This window comes from Symsagittifera roscoffensis, chromosome 1, assembly GCF_963678635.1.
Source record: "Symsagittifera roscoffensis chromosome 1, txSymRosc1.1, whole genome shotgun sequence".
Lineage (NCBI taxonomy): Eukaryota > Metazoa > Xenacoelomorpha > Acoela > Convolutidae > Symsagittifera > Symsagittifera roscoffensis.
The window spans coordinates 39,991,790-40,016,648 of record NC_087062.1 but is presented as its reverse complement, the minus strand read 5'-3'; the positions used below and the strand labels follow the sequence as shown (position 1 = coordinate 40,016,648).

At 34.3% G+C, this 24,859-nt stretch overlaps 2 protein-coding genes across 5 annotated transcripts in view; both read right to left on the bottom strand.

Annotated features, from left to right (window-relative positions):
• LOC134844256 (DNA polymerase delta catalytic subunit-like) overlaps positions 1-24,859 on the bottom strand; it is a 471,945-nt gene that overhangs the window by 385,574 nt on the left and 61,512 nt on the right. For 3 of the 4 annotated variants that reach the window (XM_063860850.1, XM_063860859.1, XM_063860867.1), the window contains exons 4-7: positions 8,623-8,900; positions 8,015-8,230; positions 4,764-4,857; positions 4,153-4,378 (exon numbers count right to left, since the gene is read on the bottom strand). The exons of the other annotated variant lie outside the window; for it this stretch is intronic. In XM_063860850.1, the coding sequence (XP_063716920.1) occupies positions 4,153-4,378; positions 4,764-4,857; positions 8,015-8,230; positions 8,623-8,900 (814 nt within the window). The remainder of the gene's footprint in view (positions 1-4,152; positions 4,379-4,763; positions 4,858-8,014; positions 8,231-8,622; positions 8,901-24,859) is intronic. 4 annotated transcript variants of the gene reach the window in all.
• LOC134844317 (large ribosomal subunit protein eL32-like) overlaps positions 1-24,859 on the bottom strand; it is a 386,626-nt gene that overhangs the window by 300,259 nt on the left and 61,508 nt on the right. The gene's annotated exons all lie outside the window — the stretch shown is intronic.

The window sequence follows — 24,859 nt, the reverse complement described above, 5'->3', positions numbered from 1 at the left end:
AAAGTGTTTAGGACCCATCATCCGTATTGAAAAAAAAAATTGCATAACGATGAATTTTTTTCTCGCAATTACGCAATATAAGTTGGCTAAATTCAAAAAAAGTCGACGAGTTTTGCATGTAATAAATTCGATGTATAAAGCGAAATTTGAGTATAAATTCGAAATGTAATTTTTATACTTCACTCCACTGTTATAAGAAGAAAAAGCTTTTCTCGGTTCATTTGATGAAAAAATCATCAAATGGCCTAACTTTTTACTGAGCAAATGTCAAAGCAAGTGGTATTATACCGCCAATGCTGCCTCCCGTTTCAAAAATGAACCTAAAGTAGAATTTCCATGTTTGCAAAAGTTACACCAAAAGTAGCACTTCTATTTGCGACCTGGGCTGAAGCAAAAATTGCACCATACTATCACAGTACGCTGGTGCTACAAGATTTTGATATAACCCAACCTGTTTAATCGATAAAAAAAATACTTCTAAGCAAATTACGTTTACAAGTTCGAATAAGTAGAAAAATCAAAGAGCTATAAGAATTCTGCGGTCAGGACATTCAACCCGTTTTGAAGATAAGGCCAGCTAAACAATTATATTCGAAATGAAATCAGCATTCAGTGCTGATGTGCATTTTCCTATAAAACTTAATATCCTATAGTTCCTATCCTTAAGTAAATACAAAATCAAGAAAATCCAACCTAGCCAACAGACAGTTGAAAAAGATTCAAAAAACGCAAGTAAACAGAAAAACTGACTTGTATTTTTTCGAACGTTCAAAAAAATGTCTTAAATCTTGTTGAAATTATAGTTGACACTTTTTGATGAAACTAAACCAAGTTGAAAAACCGGATCAATAACCAAACTTTCTATTTCACTGGGAAATCTGAAAAACAAATTCCATTTTCGAAACTAGAAGTTGATCATTTTTTTCGTGACCTTTACACTTTTGCTGTTGAAAAGTAAAATTGCCTTCCTTTTAACGAAGCAAATGAGCTGAAGTTGAAAAGAAATCAAGGTTACCGCGAAAAATCTAATTTTGGCGTAAACATATTTCATCAATTTTTCCGGAACGAAAAAATTGAACAAAAAATCGCTAAGAACAAAAAACTGCAAAAATCACTACGCTAATGACTCTTAGAAACATTAAAAACACATCAGAATACAAAGTTTCTCTCTATAGTCAACAGTCGAAAAAAGACATACTGCGAGGCCAGAAAGCATTCAATAAATAATGTACTCAATATTAAAACTTTTATTCCGCTTAAAAGTTTCAAACAACTTTTATTTCGATTAAAACTTTGAAAAAAAGCATCAGAGGTCTTATTTCTAACAAAGCAAATGCCAAACCACGTGGTATTATACTGCTAATGCTGCCTCCCGTTTCAAAAATGAACCTAAAGTAGCATTTTCACGTTTGCAAAAGTTCAACCTATTTGCGACATAGGCTGAAGAAAAAGTTGCACCGTACTATCACACTAAGCTTCGTGGTGCCACAAGATTTCGAAATAAACGAACCTGTTTAATCGATAAAAAAAACTTCAAAGCAAGTTACGTTTGCAAGCTCGAATAAGTAGAAAAATCCTATTAAAGATAAGGCTAGTTAAACAATTATATTCGAAAGAAATATCTGTGTTTAACTGGCCTGCTGATGCGAATTTTCCTATAGAAACAAATTTCTTAGTTCCTGTCCTAAAGTAAATATAAAATCAAGAAAATCCTACCTAGCCAACAGACAGTTGAAAAAGAATCAATAAACGCAAGTAAGCAGAAAAAACTTACTTGTAATCTTTCGAATATCAAAAATAGTCTTAAAGCTCTTTGAATTTAGAATTGAGACTTTTTGATGAATTAAACCAACTTGAGAAAACCGGATCAACAAGTAAATTTGCTATTTCACTGGGAAATCTGAAAATTAAATTCCACTTTCGAAACTAGAAGTTGTTTGAAGTTGATCATATTTTTCGTGACCTTTACACTTTTGCTGTTGGCTAGTGGAGATTGCCTTTCTTTTAACGAAGTAAATGAGCTGAACCTGAAAAAAATCAAGGTCACCGCGAAAAATGTAATCTTGGCGTAAACATATTTCCTCACTTTTTCCTGAAAGAAAAATTTGAACAAAAAAAGACCTATTTAGAAGTAACCACTATGCTTATGACATTTGAAAACACCAGAATACAAAATTCTTCCCTATTGTCAATGGTCGAAACAAAGATAATGCAATGCCAGAAAGCATTCAATAGGTACTCAACAATTAAAACTTTTATTTCGCTGGGAAATCAAAAAACTCAATTCCGCCTTCGAAACTAGAAGTCGATCACGTTTTTGTGACCTCTACATGCTTGCTGTTGATAGCGGAGTTTGTGTTCCTTTTAAGAGAGGAAATGAGTGAACATAAAAACAATCAAAGGTCAAACTGCGAAGAATCAAAAATGAGGGTGAACAAATTTTAGACTTTTCCTGAAAAAAAAATCATCGCGACCTATATATGAGTCTGAACAACGTTCATCCAATCTTAAGAAGATTTTTGAAATTAAGATCACAAAAGCATATCTGACAACTCGAGCCCACTTGAGATCACACAAATGGTACAATCAGTGACTTCCAGTGAAAGGCTAGTTTTTGAAATAAGCCTTTTTTTAAGTTTGCCTTCCTTTCAACAAAGGAAATAAAGTGATGCCAAACGTTTTTCGCGACCTTTACATTGTTGCTGTTCGATAGCAGAGTTTGTCTTCCTTGTATTAAAAGAAATGAAGTGATGCGTTACTATGCAAGTAGCACAGAATGTTCCGATCATAATCTCAAAAAAAAACACGAAAAAAGTTTTTTCAAATTAGTGTCGTTTTATCTGCGTGGTGTGATAAGAGGATATGAATGAATAACTAGAACTTGGGTAAACTCGGCAATCATAGTAAAACACTAAAACGGAAAACAATTTGAAGAAAAATTACTAGAAAAACGAATAAACCATAGTAAAAAACATAGCGAAATTAGACAAAAAAATCAAAATTTAAACCGTTTTTTTCTCGACATGGAAAACTTTTTTGTCGTTCGAATCAAGTTTTTAATTCGTTCGAATCACGACTTAAAGGGCTTTAAATTGATATTTATTTCCGACCAGTCCGATGATTTTTTTGGTACGTGATTTTGCGTGGAAAGTTGAAAAAATAAAACACACCCTAATACAAAGTTCCTCCCAATTTTCTATAGTCGGAAGAAAAAAAAACGACTTTGAGCTATTGAAAATGCAACCATATGTATATGTTTAGAGTCCACATTCAGTAGTATAGACAAAAATCACCTTAGATCTACCTAAAAACAACACCCATAGAAGTAGATTTAACGCCAAACTGATTAAAGCAGAACTTGACAAAGTAAAATGGGGCGAAATAAATTGGATTTTACGAAAATTTGAAAGATTAATAGGTGAAAAAACCAGGCTTTTCAGATAAAAGGAAAGCTATATTTATCAAAAACTGCTGAGATTGATATTGCTTTGAATGGAAAATATAAGCCCTTGAAGCTTTTTCAATTCCAATAGCACTTCATGATTGTCGCTTTTTTTCAAAAAAAAAAACATAGCCAACTGACAGCTGTAAAAAAGTAATGAACGCAAAAAAATTGACTTGTTTGTTGTAAATTTCTACGTTCGAACTTTTAAGAAAAATATAAGCCCTTAAATCTCTGATTTTCACGAAAAAATTATGATTCGAGCTTTTTTGATAACATTAACCCAACTTGAGAAAACTGGATCAACAGCTAAAGTTTTAATTCAGCTTAAAACTTAAAAGTAAATTAAACTTTCGAAAGTAGAAATCGTTCAAGATTTTTTGCGTCATTTCCACGTTCGTACTTGGAGAGTGCTATTTATGTCACTTTTAGCAGATGCATTTCAATTGAGCTCAAAAGTTCATATATACCTAAGTTCATTCGTAAATGCGTCAATATGTATGAATGCACATCTTTAGTTATTATAGACTGTTAAGACTTTTCCTGAAAAAACGCAAGATCTATATACTATGTTTATTAGTCGTAATCAAGTTTGGGAACGAGACAATCTCAAAAACTGTTCTGGAAATAAACCGATCTCCAGAACTCCAGCCATCTCCGAAATGAGCCTAACAATCTCATAAAAAAATCAGGCATCGAAAACTACTCACTGTTGCAGCAGAAACTGCACAGCCACTTCTCTATTGAAGGAAGCAGCCTTGTGCAGAGGCGTTTCCATACTCTTGTTCTTCACATTCAGGATCTCAGGGTCTGACTTGTGTGTCTGCTCCTTCGCATACTTGTACACCAACTCCAACATCTCCAAAACTCCATTTTGGGCCGCCAGGTGTAACGGGTAGTTGAAGTCTTCTTCCATTTTAACGTGTGCCTCGGCTCCTGTTAACACATCAGACGTCGCTATTTGCTCAAAAATAAAGATATTTAATTGCTATTCAACCTGATAAAAACAAATGCTTTCATTTTTGATTCCTTAAACTTCAAATGCACGATATCATGAAGCGTTAATATCTTCAATGTCTTTAAATAGTTACTCTTAAACAATATGAATATTATGAAGATGATCGCATGGTTCGCAGACTCTTCATGGTAGATAAAAGCCAATACTTCAACAACAACCCAAATTTGGGCGAATTTTTGATACTGTGGTAGAAAGTCCAGTTAACTTCAAAACTGGCGTCATGAGGTAAACAGCGTCTTGAATGAATTGAGACTTTCGGGTTCAAGAAACCACGAAGAAAATGTCTCACAAATTATTACTTACCGAACTCGAAAAGCACCTGGACTACCTCTAGACAATTTTTGTCCACGGCAACATGAAGAGGCATTTGGGAGGAACAGTCACTCGAACATAGAAGCTGAAACAGACTAGCACCTTAGACTATCAGCATCAGAAGAAAATTCGACGCAGACGCTTCAAAAAAGCTCCTTCCTGTACTGAAAATGCTATAACATACAGTTGGAAAAGAGTAAATGAAGGCAAAACAAAAACAGAATAAAATACTGACTTGTCGAATTTCGAAGAAAAAAAAAGTGTCTTACAGCCCTTTGAATTTCAAGAACACTTTATGATTGACATTTTAATGTAAAAACAAACTGAATATGAAAAAACTGGATCGATAGGTAAAATTTGTATTTCGCTGAGAAATTTGATAATTAATTTCCACTTTCGAAACTAGAATTCGATCACGTTTTCCGTGACCTTTTACACTTTGCTGTTCGATGGTGGAGTTTGCCTTCCTTTTAACAAAAGAAATGGATTGAACTTAAAAAGAAATCAAGTCAAACCGCGAAAAATTAAATTTGAGCCTGAACAAATTTAAGACTTTTTCTGAAAAGAAAAAAAATCATCGCGAACTATATAGGAGTCTGAATTACGTTCATCGACTCTTGAACAGATGCTTTTGTTTGCATGATTTTAATCACTTGTCGAATCTTTTTACTTGAACTCAATAATGGATGTCGTAATTATAGGCAATCAAAACTAACATGGCGAAGAAAGAATCTCTTCTAAACACGCTCTTGAATTTTAGGCAACTTCAAAACAGTAACTAATTACAAGTTAATTAACGTTAAGGCACAAACCAATTTTTAACATACCAGCATTACAGACATCTTACTTTTTGCTGAAAAACAGAGGGTAATTAGCGGTTTACGGAAACAATTCTGCGGCAATTTACTCCCCTTTTCAATATATAATTTATAGGAATAACTCAATTTTCGATGGTTTTTTGGATAGATTAATTACACAGAGGCGAAGCAGATCTTCGCACCACTTGCGATACAAAACAAAAGCCAGAACTCGAGCGTAACAATTGACTACAGAACAGCAACATAAAAAAATGTTTCGTGAGAAAATGAAACCATGCGGATGAAACATGCGCAAAAAAGAGGAAAATTGGATTTTTCTACACTGTAAAACTGGCAAAAACTGATAGGACAGACACATAGCCGTAATCAAAAATCGGATATGATGATGATGCAATGCGCAAACACAATCGATAAAACTGCGAACAGTAGCTCGAAACAGGTATATTGTGAAATAATGAGTAAAATGAGAAAATTTTTTGTGCCGGAATCGTTTTGACTTGTACCGGAACTGTAACCTGACATAGAGATTGCGAGAGCCCACATCCTCGCAATTGCTTTATGGTCGCTTGTTAATACGCAAACACTAGCCACCATTAAAACAAAAACAGATGCCTCACGCACCACCCTCCGCCTGGCAGAATTGGCAGTCCAGCGAGCAGTGAACAAAATCGCCGAGTGGAGCCTTACCTGGAAGCTCGCGATCTCACTGGGAAAATGCGAAGCTCCTTTTTCACGACAAATACAGTAGAAGCTAGATGATTTCCTTCCATCACCACGATCATGACAGCCCAGAACCCACTGTTTCTTGGTCTCCACTATGACAGACAGATAACTTTCGCTGCGCACATCGACCATGTAAAGAAAAAAGTTCAGAAGCGCTCTTCCACCAGGCAAGCACAGACTGGGGTACACCAAACCACTCCTCAGTGACGCACTAGACAGGTCATTAACGCACTAGACAAATCGATGCGACTCGACCAGAGGAATCCTAAACGTCAGATCGCCGAGAAGCCACCACACCGACGCACGAAGAAAACAGATTGGAGGGACCATACCCGCGACATCTGGAAAAAGATCTTCAGAGAAGACTGCGACCCCGAACCGTTACCGGATCCCGTAGCGCCGTGGACTAAGTTCTCCATCTGCGTCTACACAATAGCAGGAAATGACAAGACGATGGGACGAAAAAGAAAGCAGAAGCTAATAAATCCAACCATGACACTAACAAGCTCAACATCTACACTGACGGCTCAGTCCAGGACAGCAAGAAGAACGGAGGAGCAGGAGTAGTGATAGCGCCATCAGATCCAGACGAAGAAGCTGGATGCTGAGTTATCCCGCTGGCAAACTCACCTCCAAGTTTCCAAGCCGAACTGACAGCCATCAACGCGCTGAAACACGTAGCCAGCATGGACTACCAAGCAGGTCAGATCCACATCATCACAGAATCGAAGTCGGCTTTTCAGCGCCGGGAGAGGATCACCAGTGATCCGCGCCCCCGACTCGTGCCTGGAGAAAGAGGTCCTTGACTCCCTCAAGATCATCGCAGAGCGCCAGGTCGGTATCACCTTCATGTGGTGCCCCAGCCACTGTGGATCATGGGGAAATGAAGAAGCTGACAGATGCGCAGCAGAAGGCAGCGCTATGCCACAAGATAACATTCCATGGACGTTCCACTCAGCACAAGCTAAAATAACAAAAACCATGAAAAATACTATTGTGGAACATCCAAATTGCAGGATAACTTATTGCAAGAGCAATGCAGTGCCCAATTTCCCCTCAGATGAGGACATGACACGACGGGAACAGGTCACTTTGAGCCGCCTTCGTAGTGGACACCACACAGAGATACATTACTTGCGAGCTAAAATCGACAATGAAACGGAAACCGACTGTAGAGTTTGAGGGCAAGACGAAGAGACCGTGGAACACAAAATGAATGACTGCCCTGTCACGATGAACCACTATCCAGAAGATTGGAACCTCCATAAGACAATCACAAACCCAATAGAAATCTTAGAATTCTGGCAACACTTCCTGGACAAAAAAAGGCAAACCCACCGATATTGGACAGAAAAGGACGACGACGACACATCCAGCACGCTAAACACACACACAAATAACAGATGCTATTTAACTGCCAATGTTATGCACCAAAAACGGCACTAAATGAGCACTAGATTCAGTGAGTTAGTTACTTCAGTTGTTAACCTGAAAAATTCTATATTCCGATTTGATAACGCTTGCTAATCGCAAGCGTAAAACGCTAAAACTGGGTCAGCATAGCTCATTCCCAGCCTATATTTTGTCCTGTTACAAAATCTTGAAAAGCCAACGGTTACGCCATATAAATGCTGTTCTGCGAGGCTGGGAAACGTAAGAGATATTAATCGGGCGAACTTTGAAGCTCGCAATACCCCTCACCTGATTAGGTAGATTCTGATCCTGTTTGGCCGCATCCTGCAGCAGTATCCTGCATATCTCCACGTGGCCTCCTGCAGCTGCCAAGTGCAATGGGGTGCTCTGTTCCTGGTCCAGAGTGTAAATCCGAGCCCCGTGGTCCAGAAGGATTTGAACGATTTCGTAAAAGCCGTAGCTTGCAGCCATGTGCAACGGCGTCATCTCAGTCGAGTCTTTACACTTAAAGAAAAACCGAAATATCCTAACTGTTCACCATGGTTGTATATGCAAGAAACCATGATTGATTTTATTACTAAAACTATCAACTTCCGCCAAACTTAAGTGAAGTTTCAACTTCGCAGTACTGCCTTCGAGTAAACGCCCAGATATATATCTATTTGGCTCTCGTATCACCAGTTAATGGATTCAAACTTGAAACACACGCCTATTATATATCCAATGCTTCCTTGCTTTAATTTTTTTTTACTATTATTTGTGACATTGTTCTTTTACAAATTTCTTTCTGACTACTAACTTTCCATTTTAAACACATGACTTCAACATGCTCAAACACTTATTGTTGAAGTCACGTTATTACAATTGAAGTGTATGAGAAGAGTAATAGATGCAACCTCTATGTCCGCCCCACACTGCAGCAGATCCACTACTGCCGCCTTGTTTCCCTTGTAGCTGGCCATGTGTAGTGCAGTGCAGCCATACTTGTCCTTGGCGTTCACATCTGCCCTGGGTCTGTTAGCATCCCCACAGAACAAGTGGATCAGCCTGCTCTGCTTTACAGCCGCTTTATCCTCGCCGTCTGTCTCCTCTGCAACCTCCGCTTTTCTTGTCTTTCGGTAGATGCACGTGTAATGAAGGGGCGTAGCGTTGTCAGTGCCAAGAACCCTGGCACCTAAAAAAAGAAACAGACGATAGAAAAATTAGGTTTCAGGAAAATAAATGAGGACACAAATGGTGCTAATTATTCTAAAAACAAAAGTTATTATAAAAATCTTATAAAATTTTCGATTTCTTAATTTTTTAATTTTGTCTTTTTTCCGAACTTCTGAAAATCTGCAGAGGAAGAACGGATAAAAATTATGCTAAAAACCTAATAAAACCTGAAAAAACTCAAAAAAAAAGCAGATGGAGGTCAACTTTTTTTTTTTTTTTCGGTAACAACTCTATTGCCGCGCGTTGATTAGTCTAAAAGAGATTGAAACATTCGACCAGTTTTTCTCAATACTGAGATGTTTTAATATAATACCATAGCTGATAACCTATTATTGTTTCTCGAGCAATAGAAATCGCGGGTAAAACCTCACCTTGTCTATAGTTCCTCTCTATGAAAAAAGGTTTTAACAAAAATATACGTCTGAAATTGAAGTAGTATTTAAAAAGTGGCTAGGAAATTACATACTTTCAACCTCCTACCCAAAGACATCGATGTGGCACTACATTACATACTTTTAACCCACTTGGGGGTTAAAGCTCCTACAGTTCCGGCCACTCCTACATGTTTTATAGGGGGTTGAACAGAAATATTTTGCGACCACTCTGAATTTTGGGGTATTGGCTTGTTTAAATGTTAATGACGCTATATACCTATTATAAGCACCTAATGTTTACTTGAACCTAACACAACCAGAATATGTGGTATATGAGAAATCATCTGATATTTTGGCAGCGTAGCTAACTGTTGGTGGCGGTGAACGATTTCCGTCAAAAATGCATATTTTTTTTTGCTGAATCATGAAGAAAGAAAAATTAGTCAAGTGCGGCGGCCGCTACCCTTATTTAGGCAAAAGCTAATGATCAATTTGAACGGAAGAAAAATGCAAAATTACTTTAAGCCAAATGAAGGTAAAAGACATGGAAAAATTAGGAAACACTGAAATTTTTAAAACAATTAAGGTTATTTGAAATTTTTGACATTTCCATTTTCCGTGATCATTGGAGACTGAAAACGTGTCTAACTCTATTAAAAACGTTTAGATATTATGAATTGTATGAGAGAGCTAAAACACTGAAGTCTGCGAAAAATCCCTAAAAAGCAGGAACACGGATGAAAGCCAAAATTGCCCATTAATTTCGCTACAGCCATTTCTCAAACCACGGTTTTATCACAAAAAGAGTTCAAAAATTTCAATTCTTCTAAGAAACCTTTAGTACATCTTATCAACTGTATTCTGTAAACAGAAATTTTAAAAAAAATATTCATTAAAGCGGACCTGAAATCACGGGAAAATTTTTTGTTTGTGTTAGAAATTATACGACAAAACATAGTGGCTATCGACAAAGCAGCTGAAAACTTATTGCGACTTTTGCGGAAAGCATTTAATGAAATTAGAGCAAATTCAATCAAGAAACTGGAACACAAACTAAGACAAGTTATGGATACACAATTCAAACTTGATATGACTTTTGTTTGTATGGATTCAAACTTCAGAAATGGGGTTTACTTTAAACAATAAGATTTTTTGCTTCTCCAATATAAAATTTTGCAATTTAATAACTGTTTAGCCAGATACTACTACCTGATGAAATACTTCAAACCTCTTGTAATTTATGTTGAATTGGTTTCACCTAGAGTTCTCCATTCAAAGCGCTATCAGTTATTATCATAGATTAAGACTTTGATCAACAAATTGAATTTTGAGTTTTTCTAAGATAAGTCTAACATATTGAAAGTTTTCCTGATCACGCTATTGCCTCACCAAGATCAGTCCCTTTTTAACCTATTTATATAAAAACTCATCCAGAACTAATTTTGTTAGAAAGAGATCAGCCGTTCCTTCAATATAAGTTTGAGGTGAACCAATCTTTCGTACTCACGCTTTGATCACTAGCAGGATCAAATCAATTAACGTCATAACATCTCCACCCATTTTTGTATCGACAATGCTTTTCTCTAGTCACAAGACTTGTTTTCGAATAACAATTAGTTTTCTTAAAGTGTAATTTAAAAATCATAAACCTTAACATCAACATTCTACCGGTTTCTTCGGATTCCATAGAGATGACACCTGTTTCATGCTAAACAACGCTCTCGCACTAATTTGGCTACAGCAATTTCTGAAATGTTTCAGCGCCATTTTGTAGTTTCATTGCATTTCGATAAACGTCAACTACATTTGTCTTAACTTCTGACAGAACTGAGAAAAAAAAAAAATTTAAAAAAATTATAAAAACAAACCTGACAAAACTGCACAAAATAAGCGAAGACAACTTTTAGATACCAATTTAAAATTTGGTATAATTTCGAGTACTACTAGTTTCTTTGGAGAAAATACCTTGAGAAAACAATATTGCTTGTCTACCTCTTACTAAAAAAAACTTTTTGGTTTCAGGTAAAGCTCTGACGAAAAAAAATGAGAGGACTGCAATTCATTACTATAGGTGATACTGGTTAACTAATTCATTCTTGAAAAATATCTTATAACTGTTTATCTGATTATGCAAGGCGTCTTCTCTTTTTGTTTCCTAATTCGAATTAAGTACGCAATTCTTTAATTGAAAACAATTGATAAACTGTTTAGAGATCCATCAATTGATGGTGTTTAGAGATCCATCAATTCATTTAACCAGTCAGCTAGCCACCCATCCATTAGCCATCCTTCCATCTAGCAGTCCATCTTTCCATATAACAGTCCAACTATCCATCAACCGAACCATCCATCAAAAATCCAACCATCCATTCAGCAAGACTTTCACTCATCAAAAAATCCATCCGTTTAAGCAGCCATCCACCATCAAGCCATCGATTCATCTAGCCATCGTTCCATCCAACCAGGTACCAAACCTATCCTTCATTAATCATTTCATCCATCTAACGATCTATCAATCAAGCCATCCATCCAACCAACCATTAATCCATCCGTCCAGCTATCCATCCAGCAATCTATCTAGCCATGAATCTAAGCAAGCAACCATCCATCCAAATCAGGAACTAGCCATCGAGGCAATCAATCATCGATCGACCCATCCATTTAGCGGGCGATTCATCAAGCCACCCAGCCAAGCGGATATCATTCCAGCCATTCGGCTATCCATCCACGAATAGGCCGTTCTTCCATTTCTCGATCTATGTAACTAGCCATCCACTCAATCAGCCATCAACCTATCCGTCCTGCTATTCATCTAAAAAATCCATTAAATCATCGAGCAATCCATTCATCTAAGCAAACATCCATGAGGTTATCCATCTATCTAGCCATCCTACTATCCATCCAACCAGTCAATTGAACAGCCATCTATTCTTTCATCTAGTGATCTTTTCAAGCCTCCATCCAGCAATTCTCTCATTCATCAAGCTATCAATTCATCTAGCCCACTGTCCATCAGAAGATTCATCAATCTAGCCATTTAAACCGCCATCCAACATCAACCAGCCAATCGGCTAGGCATCTATCCATTCAACTAATAATCCATTCAATTATCCATCCCCCTAAAGAGCCATCCATCCAACCAGCCATCCATCCATTCGACCATTCATCCTTGCTTTTACTACATATCTATCCATCCACTCATCGATCAATTCATACATAAATATATTCATCTAGAAATCCCTCCAGCCAACCAGTCATCATTTCAGTCATCAATTCGGCCATCCAACAAGCCATCCATCCATCCAGCCATCTATCCAACAAGCCTTTCAGCTATGAAGTCATCCATCCTTCCAGACCTTCATGCATCTAGCAGTACATCTATTCCCCAATCCATACACCCATATTTCTTCAAACCACTTACAGTGATTCATTATGTAAAAAAATAGCCCAAAAAATAATAAAACCTGACCAAAAACAAAAGGCAACAGATGTCGCCGCGTCTAATCAAAGAAGGTGATACTGCTATCGCAATTAATTGAAAATTGCCTAATTGTTATGATTATGGTTCATTCAGTCGCTTTTGATGAAGTATATCAATTAAATTTACCATGAAATAATTTCAGAAAGTGTTTCTTGTTGTAGGTAAAAAGTCACCTTAGCCAACTAATGGAAAAGTTTGATTGCATGTCTCTATTATCTATTGTTTAAAATTTCTATTTTGATTAATAATCTAAGACATATTTGTCTACATACTCCTATGAAACCAATATGTCTTAGAAAAACTAGATGCATAAACCAATTGTTTTACTGTGGTCAAAATCGGTAGTCAAGGTTTAATCAAAAATGAGGAAAAATTAATCAGAAAAAAACATGAATAACATTTGAAAAAAAAAAACAGTTTTGTAGAGACTATTTGAGCTCTTATTGTCTGTAACCACTCTATTCAGAAAACAAAATTGATATAAAGTCAATCGGGCGCTTGAACAATGGATTACAACTCTTATACAACATTTTACCCGAGATAAGAAAGACTTCACAAAAAAGCCTGAACTAAGGGAAAAAATTTTATGTAGTTTTCGTATTACAGTATAGTCTCAGCATCTCATATCTCAATCACTATTGAAATTTTAAACATTGTCATGAAGACAAATATGTGTAACAAGCAAGCATGTGTGTGCAATGTTTGATTTATATGTGCATGCATGTATATTGTCTGAAAGGTGTGTAAGTTTTAAATTTGCATCCATGTGTATTTGAAATTAACCTAACTTAATTGCATGTGTTTGCTGGCTCATGTTTGTTACTTTCTATTGCTTTTATCTTTTTTTTATGTTTTCAACTTTGAATCTTTTTGAGCGCCCGCGTATCTTTTGAGCGTTTCGAAGCAAACCATATGCAAATCCAACGGGAATTATAACTTGAACTCAAGCTTAATGTATTTTAAGCTTATTTTTTCTGGAATATTCCAGAGTACTTCATCAGACAACAAAAGTACGAAATTTTGGTTTGTGTTCAGGAACGCATGTGATTTATGTATGCTTTTCCCTTGGAACTAAAACAACGTTTGTGAGTATAAATGGTTTCCATGTAAACTTGTACGTTAGTGTGGGTGAATCAATGCGCTTTAAGTTTGTTTATATGTGCTTAATGAAACGTTTCGAGACGCTGTTCAGCAGGTAGAAGTTGAATAATAACCTAAATCCCTCTTAATTATTATCTCTTTGGCTAGAATATTTCAAAAATTATCGCAAGATACTATAAATGGACAGTATACACTACACAAACCTGTGACTACGTATGACTTCGAGTGCCTATTTGTGTAGCTATCTCTGTACAATTTTTCGTTCATATTCGTGTTTTTAATGTGTGTTTACCTGCAAAATAATGAATGTGTTTGTTGATTTGTGTTCAAAAGAATTTGAAACGTATAGCTGTCTTTTAATGTAAGGATCTGGTACTCATCTACTGATTTCATCTTATTACTAGTTGTGTACCAAAAAAAAACAATCACAAAAGAGAACAAAAAGCAAGCTAACTTAAAACCTCTAGACAAAACTAATTTAAGCTATGTATTTTGAACAGAGAAAAATTACATCCACTTTTTCATTAGCTTCGCTAGAGAAAAAATCTTCTCTGTTGATAAGCTTGCAAAATGTTTTGGAATATTCCACCATTTACATTAAGAGAACAACACATTGTACCAAATAACTTTCAAAGTCCGTATGAGTTTGCCTTTGTAAGTATAATCTTACTTATGATTCTATAAACGTAATTTACATTTTGTGTGAATACATATGCCTAAGAAAAGGTCGTATGTATGTTTGTGTACTTATAGAATCTTTTGAGCGTTTCGAAGCAAACCATATGCAAGTCCGACGGGAATTATAACTTGAACTCAAGCTTAATGTATTTTAAGCTTCTTTTTTACTGGAATATTCCAGAGTACTTCATCAGACAATAAAAGTAGGAAAAAAAATTTTGTTTGTGTTTGGGAACGCATGTGATTTATGTATGTTTTCCCCTTGGAATTAAAACAATGTTTGTGAGTATAAATGGTTTCCATGTAAACTTGTACTTAAGTGTGGGTGAATAAATGCGCTCACTGAAACAATTTTGAGACAAAAAACCTGAATCTGAAGTCTAAACAATAGCCAAACTCGTTCTAATTTTGTCCTTGGTTTTCGGAAATAATTTTTTAGTTATTTTACTAGTAACAAATACTTTATATTTATTCTATGCGAGCAGTTTGTGTTTTTGTCTGAATATATTTCATAAAAATTTATTGTTATTTTGGAGCTGTATGTTTTCAATTATTCGCTCGATGAGCCATTTTGAGATATTTTTCGATAATAGGGACTATGACCATATAAACTCAATCTAATTTTTGAGACTCATTTCTTAAGAAGATGCATGGTTATTCCACCATATGCTTTTAGGTACACAAATTATACCATATACAGGTGTAATGTTTTACTCGGTTTTTTATGTCCGTTTATATGTTTACCTGTTTGTTGTGTATTTGTTTGCTTTCATGTGTGTATGTAATTACGTATACTGAATGAAAAAACTTTCTGAATAATTTTTTTTATTTGCTTAACAATAAAGTGTTGGACGTATTCTTACAATTGAATGTATGACTATAACTCAAATACAATTTATATTCGTCGGTTATTTGTCCAGAAGAATCTCGAATATTTAAAAGAAATTTTATAGGTAAAACGAATACCAGATACTTAATAATTATATACTTGTTTGTTCACGTTTGTCTATACAGCCGTGTAGACTTATGTTTGTGGATATTAATTGTGGATATGTATCTATATGTATGTATGCATGTGTGTTTGTTATGATTGCGTGTTCGTTTGCTTATATTCGTGTTTAACTTTTTATGATAATAAGTTAAATTAAGTTTGTTTATATGTGCATAATGAAACGTTTCGAGACGCTGATCAGCAGCTAGAAGTTGAATAATAACCTATTCCCTCTTAATTGTTATCTCTTTGGCTTGAATATTTCAAAAATTATCGCAAGATACTATAAATGGATTGGATACATTACACAAACCTGTGACTACGTATGACTTCGAGTGCCTATTTGTGTAGCTATCTCTGTACAATTTTTCGTTCATATTCGTGTTTTTAATGTGTGTTTACCTGCAAAATAATGAATGTGTTTGTTGATTTGTGTTCAAAAGAATTTGAAACGTATAGCTGTCTTTTAATGTAAGGATCTGGTAATCATCTACTGATTTCATCTTATTACTAGTTGTGAACCAAAAAAACAATCACAAAAGAGAACAAAAAGCAAGCAAAAATAAAGTCTCTAGACAAAACTAATTTAAGCTATGTATTTTGAACAGAGAAAAATTACATCCACTTTTTCATTAGCTTCGCTAGAGAAAAAATCTTCCCTATTAATAAGCTTGCAAAATATTTTGGAATATTGCACCATTTACTTTATAAGAACAACACATGTACCAAATACTTTCCAAGTGCGTATGAGTTTGCCTTTGCAAGTATAATCTAACTTATGATTCTATAAACGTATTTTACATTTTGTGTGAATACATATGCCTAAGAAAAGGTCGTATGTATGTTTGTGTACTCAAGAGAGTAACAACAGCCAAGTATAATTCCAGCACGAACTCAATCTGACCTTCGTTCCGGATATGTTTGAGAAAATATACACTCTAGACACCACAAGTTAACATAATTATTTGTGTACGCATGTAAAAGTCAAACCAACTTCTTATCTTTACTTTACTCTTTTGATCTGATTGTTTCACCAATTGCTAATATGTACATATTATATATCAGATAATGTTTACGTACATGAGAGTGTGTATAGGTAGGTCGTGTTTTTTTGTACTTGCAAGCAAGGTATTTTTATACGTTTGTATGGATGTCGCAATGTATTTTGTACGTACGTCTTTGTGTGCTTGTATGTACTCATTTTTTGTGCTCACCAAATCAATTTTAGACGTAAATTACTATAACGGGTAATTCTAACTTTACGTATAACATCAACTTCAGACGAGTAACTACAAATAAAAGTTCAAATAAAATAAACTCAACTTACTTTTTTTCTTGATTTCTGGAATACTTCACCAGATACTAAGACTCTAACGTAAACCATTGTATTTGTATCGAGTGTAAAAAGATAGAGGTTGTGTTGGAACTACTCCTCATACGTGCAACTCTGACAAATAAAATTGAAAAAATCATTCTAGTTTTTTACATACGTGACTATTTCTGTATGCAATTTTTGTGTTTCTTGTTGCGATTTCAGGTTGTATGCATTTACTCATGTTTGTATAAGTAAGAAAAAAACTCAACATGAAATTAGTTTAAACTCTGATTTGTCTAAAAGAATCTAGATAAGAACACCTTACAGTAATCTTTCAATGTAAAAAAGCATGTACCAATTCAGGAATAAATACGAGTGTCTGGGTTGGCGTATGTATAAATTATCGTTTTTATGATTAATTTTGTGATTTTGTCTGTTTCTTTGAAATTTCAGTCTTTATTATTTCACATGTATACATGTTTTCTAGTTTGTTCATGTGTCTAGAATTTTATTGAATATTTCAGCAGCAGGTTTTATGTAATTACTACCTTGTACCAGATAAAACATAAGCGCGTAAAAGAACAAAAACCAAAAAACGAGAAAATTTGGAAAAACTGATTTAGACGTATTTTAAAAAGAAAGATAGTTTTTAATTTAGTAAAGGTAATAGTTTTTCGAAAAAAAATCCCTTGACCTGCTCAAGAGCTTCCGTAGAAGAAATTTACTCTCCTTTGACCAGCTTTTCTTCTCTTTCGTGATTATGTTTTTTTTTTGGTACAAAATTATTAATAAGATAAAATCAGTAGATGAGTACCATATCCTTACATTAAAAAACAGCTATACGTTTCAAATTGTTCCTTTGAACACAAATCAACAAACATGCATTAGTTTGCAGGTAAACATACATTAAAACACGGATACGAACAAAAAATTGAACAGAGATAGCTACACAAATAGGCACTCAAAGTCATACGTAAACACCGGTTTGTGTAACTTATCTAGTCCATTTATAGTATCTTGCGATAACTTTTGAAATATTCTAGCCAAAGAGATAACAATTAGGAGGAATAACCGACAAATTTAAATTGCATTTGAGTTATAGTCATAGAATTAAATGTAGTAATACGTCCAACACTTTATTATTTAATAAATAAAAAAAACTATCCAGAAAGTTTTTTATTCAACATGCGTAAATACATACACACATGTAAGCAAACAAATACACAAATAACAGCTAAACATACAAACGGACATAAAAAAGACACAACTTTTCTAACACAATGTTTAGATTTCAGATTAAGGTTACATGTCTCAAAACTGTTTCGGTGAGCGCATTGATTCACCCATTCTTACGTACAAAATTACATGAAAACCATTTATACTCACAAACATTGTTATGATTCCGAGAGGAAAACATACATAAATCACATGTTTCCCCAAACACAAACAAAAATTTCGTACTTTTGTTGTCTGATGAAGTACTCTGGAATATTCCAGTCAATAAGAAGCTTTAAAAACATTAAGCATGACTTCAAGTTATAATTCCAGTTAGATTTGCATATCGTAATTTGCTTAGAAAAGCTCAAAGGACACCCGGGCGTTCAAAAATTTTTTAGATGCATAAACTAATTGTTTTACTGTGTTCAAAGTCGCTAGTCAATGTTTAATCAAAAATGAGGAAAAATTATTCAAAAAAAACATGAATACAATTTGAAAAAAAAAAAACAGTTTTGTAGAGACTATTTAAGCTCTTATTGCCAGTAACCATTCTATTCAGAAAAAAAAAATTGATGTAAAGTCGGGCGCTTGAACAATGGATTACAACTCTTATACCACATTTTACCCGAGATAAAAGAGACTTCACAGAAAAGCCTGAACTTAGGAATAAAACTTTAAGTAGTTTTCGTATTACAGGATAGTCTCAGTATCTCATATCTGAATCACTTTCGAATTTTTGAACATTGTCATGAAGACAAACATGTGTAACAAACAAGCATGTGTGTGTAATGTTTTAGGTATATCTGCATGCATGTATATTGTCTGTAGGGTGTGTTGTTTTAAATTTGCATCCATGTGTATCTGACATTAACCTGACTTAATTGCATGTGCTTGCTAGCTCATGTTTGTTACTTTCTATTGCTTTTATCTTTTTTTGATGTTTTCAACTTTGAATCTTTTTGAACGCCCGGGTATCTTTTGAGCGTTTCGAAGCAAATTACTATATGCAAATCTAACTCGAATTATAACTTGAAGTCAAGTTTAATGTATTTTAAGCTTCTCATTTACTGAAATAATCCAGAGTACTTCATCAGACAACAAAAGTACGAAATTTTGGTTTGTGTTCAGGAACGCATGTGATTTATGTATGCTTTTCCCTTGGAACTAAAACAAAGTTTGTGAGTATAAATGGTTTCCATGTAAACTTGTACGTTAGTGTGGGTGAATCAATGCGCTTTAGGTTTGTTTATATGTGCTTAATGAAACGTTTCGAGACGCTGTTCAGCAGGTAGAAGTTGAATAATAACCTAAATCCCTCTTAATTATTATCTCTTTGGCTAGAATATTTCAAAAATTATCGCACGATACTATAAATGGACAGTATACACTACACAAACCTGTGACTACGTATGACTTCGAGTGCCTATTTGTGTAGCTATCTCTGTACAATTTTTCGTTCATATTAGTGTTTTTAATGTGTGTTTACCTGCAAAATAATGAATGTGTTTGTTGATTTGTGTTCAAAAGAATTTGAAACGTATAGCTGTCTTTTAATGTAAGGATCTGGTACTCATCTACTGATTTCATCTTATTACTAGTTGTGTACCAAAAAAAAACAATCACAAAAGAGAACAAAAAGCAAGCTAAATTAAAACCTCTAGACAAAACTAATTTAAGCTATGTATTTTGAACAGAGAAAAATTACATCCAATTTTTCATTAGCTTCGCTAGAGAAAAAATCTTCTCTGTTGATAAGCTTGCAAAATGTTTTGGAATATTCCACCATTTACATTAAGAGAACAACACATGTACCAAATACCTTTCAAAGTCCGTATGAGTTTGCCTTTGTAAGTATAATCTTACTTATGATTCTATAAACGTATTTTACATTTTGTGTGAATGTATGCCTGAAAAAAGTTCTTATGTATGTTTGTGTATTCAAGAGGGTAACAACAGCCAAGTATAATTCCAGCACAAACTCAATCTGACCTTCGTTCCGGATATGTTAAGAACTTTGAGAAAAGATACACTCTAGACACCACAAGTTAACATAATTATTTGTGTACGCATGTAAAAGTCAAACCAACTTCTTATCTTTACTTTACTCTTTTGATCTGATTGTTTCACCAAAAGCTAATATGTACATGTTATATATCAGATACTGTTTACGTGCATGAGATTGTGTTAGGTAGGTAGTGTTTTTTTGTACTTGCAAGCAAGGCATTTTTATACGTTTGTATGGATGTGGCAATATATTTTGTATGTCTTTACGTGCTTGTTTGTCCTCATTCTTGTGCTCACCAAATCAACTTAAGACGTGTTTTACTATAACGAGTAATTCTAACTTTACGTATAACATCAACTTCAGACGAGTACTTACAAATAGAAGTTTAAATAAAACAAACTCAACTTATTTTTTTCTTGATTTCTGGAATACTTCACCAGATACTAAGATTATAAAGTAAACCTTTGTATTTGTATCGAGTGTAGTAAGATAGAGGTTTTTACGAATGTATTTTTCATGTGTTGAAACTACTCATCATACGTGCAACGTAAAAAACCATTAACATAAAATTTTTAAAAAAATCAATCTTGTTTTTTACATTCGTAATGGGATTTCAGGTTGTATACATTTACTCATGCCTGTATAAGTGAAAAAAAAAACTCAAAATAAAATTAGTTTAAGCTCTGATTTGTCTAGAAGAAACTAGATAAGAACACCTTACGGTAATCTTTCAATGTACAAAAGCATGTACCAAATCACGAAGAAATACGAGTGTCTGGGAAGGCGTATGTATAAATTATCGTTATTATGATTAAATTTGTGATTTTGTCTATGTTTCTTTGAAATTTCAGTCTTTATTATTTCACATGTATACATGTTTTCTAGTTTGTTCATGTGTCTAGAATTTTATTGAATATTTTAGCAGCAGGTTTTATGTAATTACTACCTTGTACCAGATAAAACATAAGCGCGTAAAAGAACAAAAACCAAAAAACGAGAAAATTTGGAAGAACTGATTTAGACGTATTTTAAAAAGAAAGATAGTTTTTAATTTAGTAAAGGTAATAGTTTTTCGAAAAAAATTCCCTTGACCTGCTCAAGAGCTTCCGTAGAAGAAATTTACTCTCCTTTGACCAGCTTTTCTTCTCTTTCGTGATTATGTTTTTTTTTGGTACAAAATTATTAATAAGATAAAATCAGTAGATGAGTACCAGATCCTTACATTAAAAAACTGCTATACGTTTCAAATTGTCCCTTTGAACACAAATCAACAAACATGCATTAGTTTGCAGGTAAACATACATTAAAACACGGATACGAACAAAAAATTGAACAGAGATAGCTACACAAATAGGCACTCAAAGTCATACGTAAACACCGGTTTGTGTAACTTATCTAGTCCATTTATAGTATCTTGCGAAAACTTTTGAAATATTCTAGCCAAAGAGATGACAATTAGGAGGAATAACCGACAAATTTAAATTGCATTTGAGTTATAGTCATACATTTAAATGTAGTAATACGTCCAGCACTTTAATAATAAGCAAATAAAGAAAAATTATCCAGAAAATTTTTTTTCAACAGACGTAAATACATACCTACATGTACGCAAACAAATACACAAATAACAGCTAAACATACAAACGGACATAAAAAAGACACAACTTTTCTAACACAATGAAACTATAAAAAGCCACGTAAAACAATACACCTGTATCTTGTATAATTTTGTACCTAAATAGCATTAGTGGAATAACCATGCATAGTCTTAACGATTGAGTCTCAAAAATAAGATTGAGTTTTTAGGGTCATAATCCTTAATATAAGCAAACATCTCAAAATGGCTAATCGAGCGCATAATTGAAGACATACAGCTCGAAAACAACAATAAATTATAAATAAACATATTTCGACAAACACACTAACTGCTCGCATAGAATATATATAGTATTTGGTACTAATAAAAGATCTTAGAAAAATATTTCAGAAACCCAAGGACAAATTTAGATAGAGTTTGACTAATGTTTAGATTTCAGATTAAGGTTACATGTCTCAAAACTGTTTCGGTGAGCGCATTGATTCACCCATATTTACGTACAAAATTGCATGAAAACCACTTATACTCACAACCATTGTTATGATTCCGAGATGAAAACATACATAAATAACATGCGTTCCCAAACACAAACTAAAATTTCGTACTTTTGTTGTCTGATGAAACATTCTGGAACATTCCAATAAATAAGAAGCTTAAATTACAATGAGCAAAAGTTCAAGTTATAATTCCAGTTAGATTTGCGATTCGTAAATTGCGTCGAAGCGCTCAGAGGATACCCGGGCGTTCAAAAAGATTCAAAGATGAAAACATTTTAAAAAAATTAACAACAAAAAACAACAAACATGAGCTAGCAGACACAGGCAAGTCAGTCAACTTAATTTCAGATACACGTGGATGCAAAGTTTAAAACTTACACACACCTTACAGACATTATACATACATACAGACATTAATAAAAACATAATCAAACATACTTACATGCATGCAGATATACAAAACATTACACACACATGCATGTATATTACACGTAAGTATATACTAAAAAAACCAAGATACGCACATTAGATAAAAGCAAGCGTAAAAAAAACACAACCGAATATACCTTTATGCAGACATACACACATTAGTACTTAACTACATATTATATGTGTTCACAAAAACTGAAAAAACCTGTACACATTACAAACATTAAGAAGTACACATCCAGCAAAAAAAAAACTTTAACAAAATTTCAAAAAAATGGACACCTACATAGAAATTTTAAGACACCACTTTTTATTTCATTCAGTCAAAACAATAAAAAATATAGAGAAATACAATCAAAATGTTCTATTAGTTGGTTAAGGTAATTTTTTTACTTATCAACAAAAAACATTTTCTGAAGTTATATCATGCTAAAAATAATTATTACACTTCATCAAATGCGACTAAATGAACCATAATCATAACAACTAAGCAAATTTCAATTAATTGCAATTGCAGTATCACCAAAATAACCATTTTTGATTAGACGCGGTGACATCTGTTGTCTTTTATTTTTGGTCAGCTTGTATAAATCTTTTTTTTTTGGATATATTTTTTAACATAATGAATCACTGTAAATAGTTTGATGAAGGGATTTTGGATGGCTGGATCAGTGAAAGCATGGCTAGATGTCTGGGTGGTTGAGACCTTGGTTGGACGAATTGATACAATGTGTGGCTTAATGGACCGATCGATATATGCTTCTATGGGTGGATGGATTGGGGAATAGATGTACTGCTATATGCATGAAGGTCTAGAAGGATATATGACTTAAGAGCTGAAAGGCTTGTTTTATAGATGTCTGGATGGATCGATGGCTTGTTGTATGGATCGTTGATTGGATGAATTGATGACTGAAATGATGACTGGTTGGCTGGAGGGATTTCTAGATTAATAGATATATGAATGAATTGATCGATGGCTGGATGGATGTATATATAAAAGCAAGGATGAATGGTCCAATGGATGGATGGCTGGTTGGTTGGATGGCTCTTTGGATAGATGGATAATTGAATGGATTACTAGATGAATGGATAGATGGCTAGCCGATTGGCTGGTTGAAGGGATGGTTGGATGGCGGCTTGAATGGCTAGATTGATGAATGATCTGATGGATAGTGGGCTAGATGAATGTATAGCTTGATGAATGAGAGGATTGCTGGATGGAGGCTTGAAAAGATCACTAGATGAAAGAATAGATGGCTGGTCAAATGAATGGTCGGATGGAAGGATGGCTAGATAGATGGATAACCTCATGGATGTTTGTTTAGATAAATGTATTGCTCGATGAACAAACGGATTTTTTGGATGATTAGCTGGATGGATAGATTGGTGGCTAGATTGATAGATCGTAAGATGGATGAAATGATTAATGAAGGATAGGTTTGGTAGCTGATTGGATGAAATGATGGCTAGATGAATCGACGGCTTGATGGGTGGATGGCTGCTTAAATGGATGGATCATTTGATGAGTTAAAGTCTTGCTGAATGGATGATTGGATTTTTGATCGATGGTTCGATTGATGGATGCATGGACTGCTAGATGGAAAGATGGACTGCTAGATGGAAGAATAGCTAATGGATGGGTGGCTAGCTGACTGGTTAAAGGAATCGATGGATCTCTTAATAACACAGTTTATTAATTGTTTTGAATTAAAGAACTGTGAACTTAGTTCGAATTAGGAAACAAAAAGAGAAGAAGCCTTCCATAATCAGATAAGCAGTTATAAGATAACTTTCAAGAATGAACAAGTTAACCAGTATCACCTATAGTAATGAATTGCAGCCCTCTCATTTTTTTTCATCAGAGCTTTAGCTGAAACCAATATGTTTTATTAATAAGAGGTAGAAGCGCAGCAATTTTGTTTACAAGGTATTTTCTGCAAAGAAACAAAAAGTACTAGAAATTATACCACATTAAAAATTCAATCTAGAAGTTGTCTTAGCTTGTCGTTGCAGCTTATATTGTGCAATTTTTCCAAGCACATTTTCATAAATTTTATTTATTTGTTTTTTTTTCTGTTCTGTCGGAAGTTAACAATGTAGTTGACGTTTATCGAAATGCAATAAAACTACAAAGTGGCGCTAAAACATTTCAGAAATTGTTGTAGCCAAATTGGTGCGAGAGCGTTGTTTGGTGTGAAACAGCTGTCATCACCATGGAATCCAAAGAAA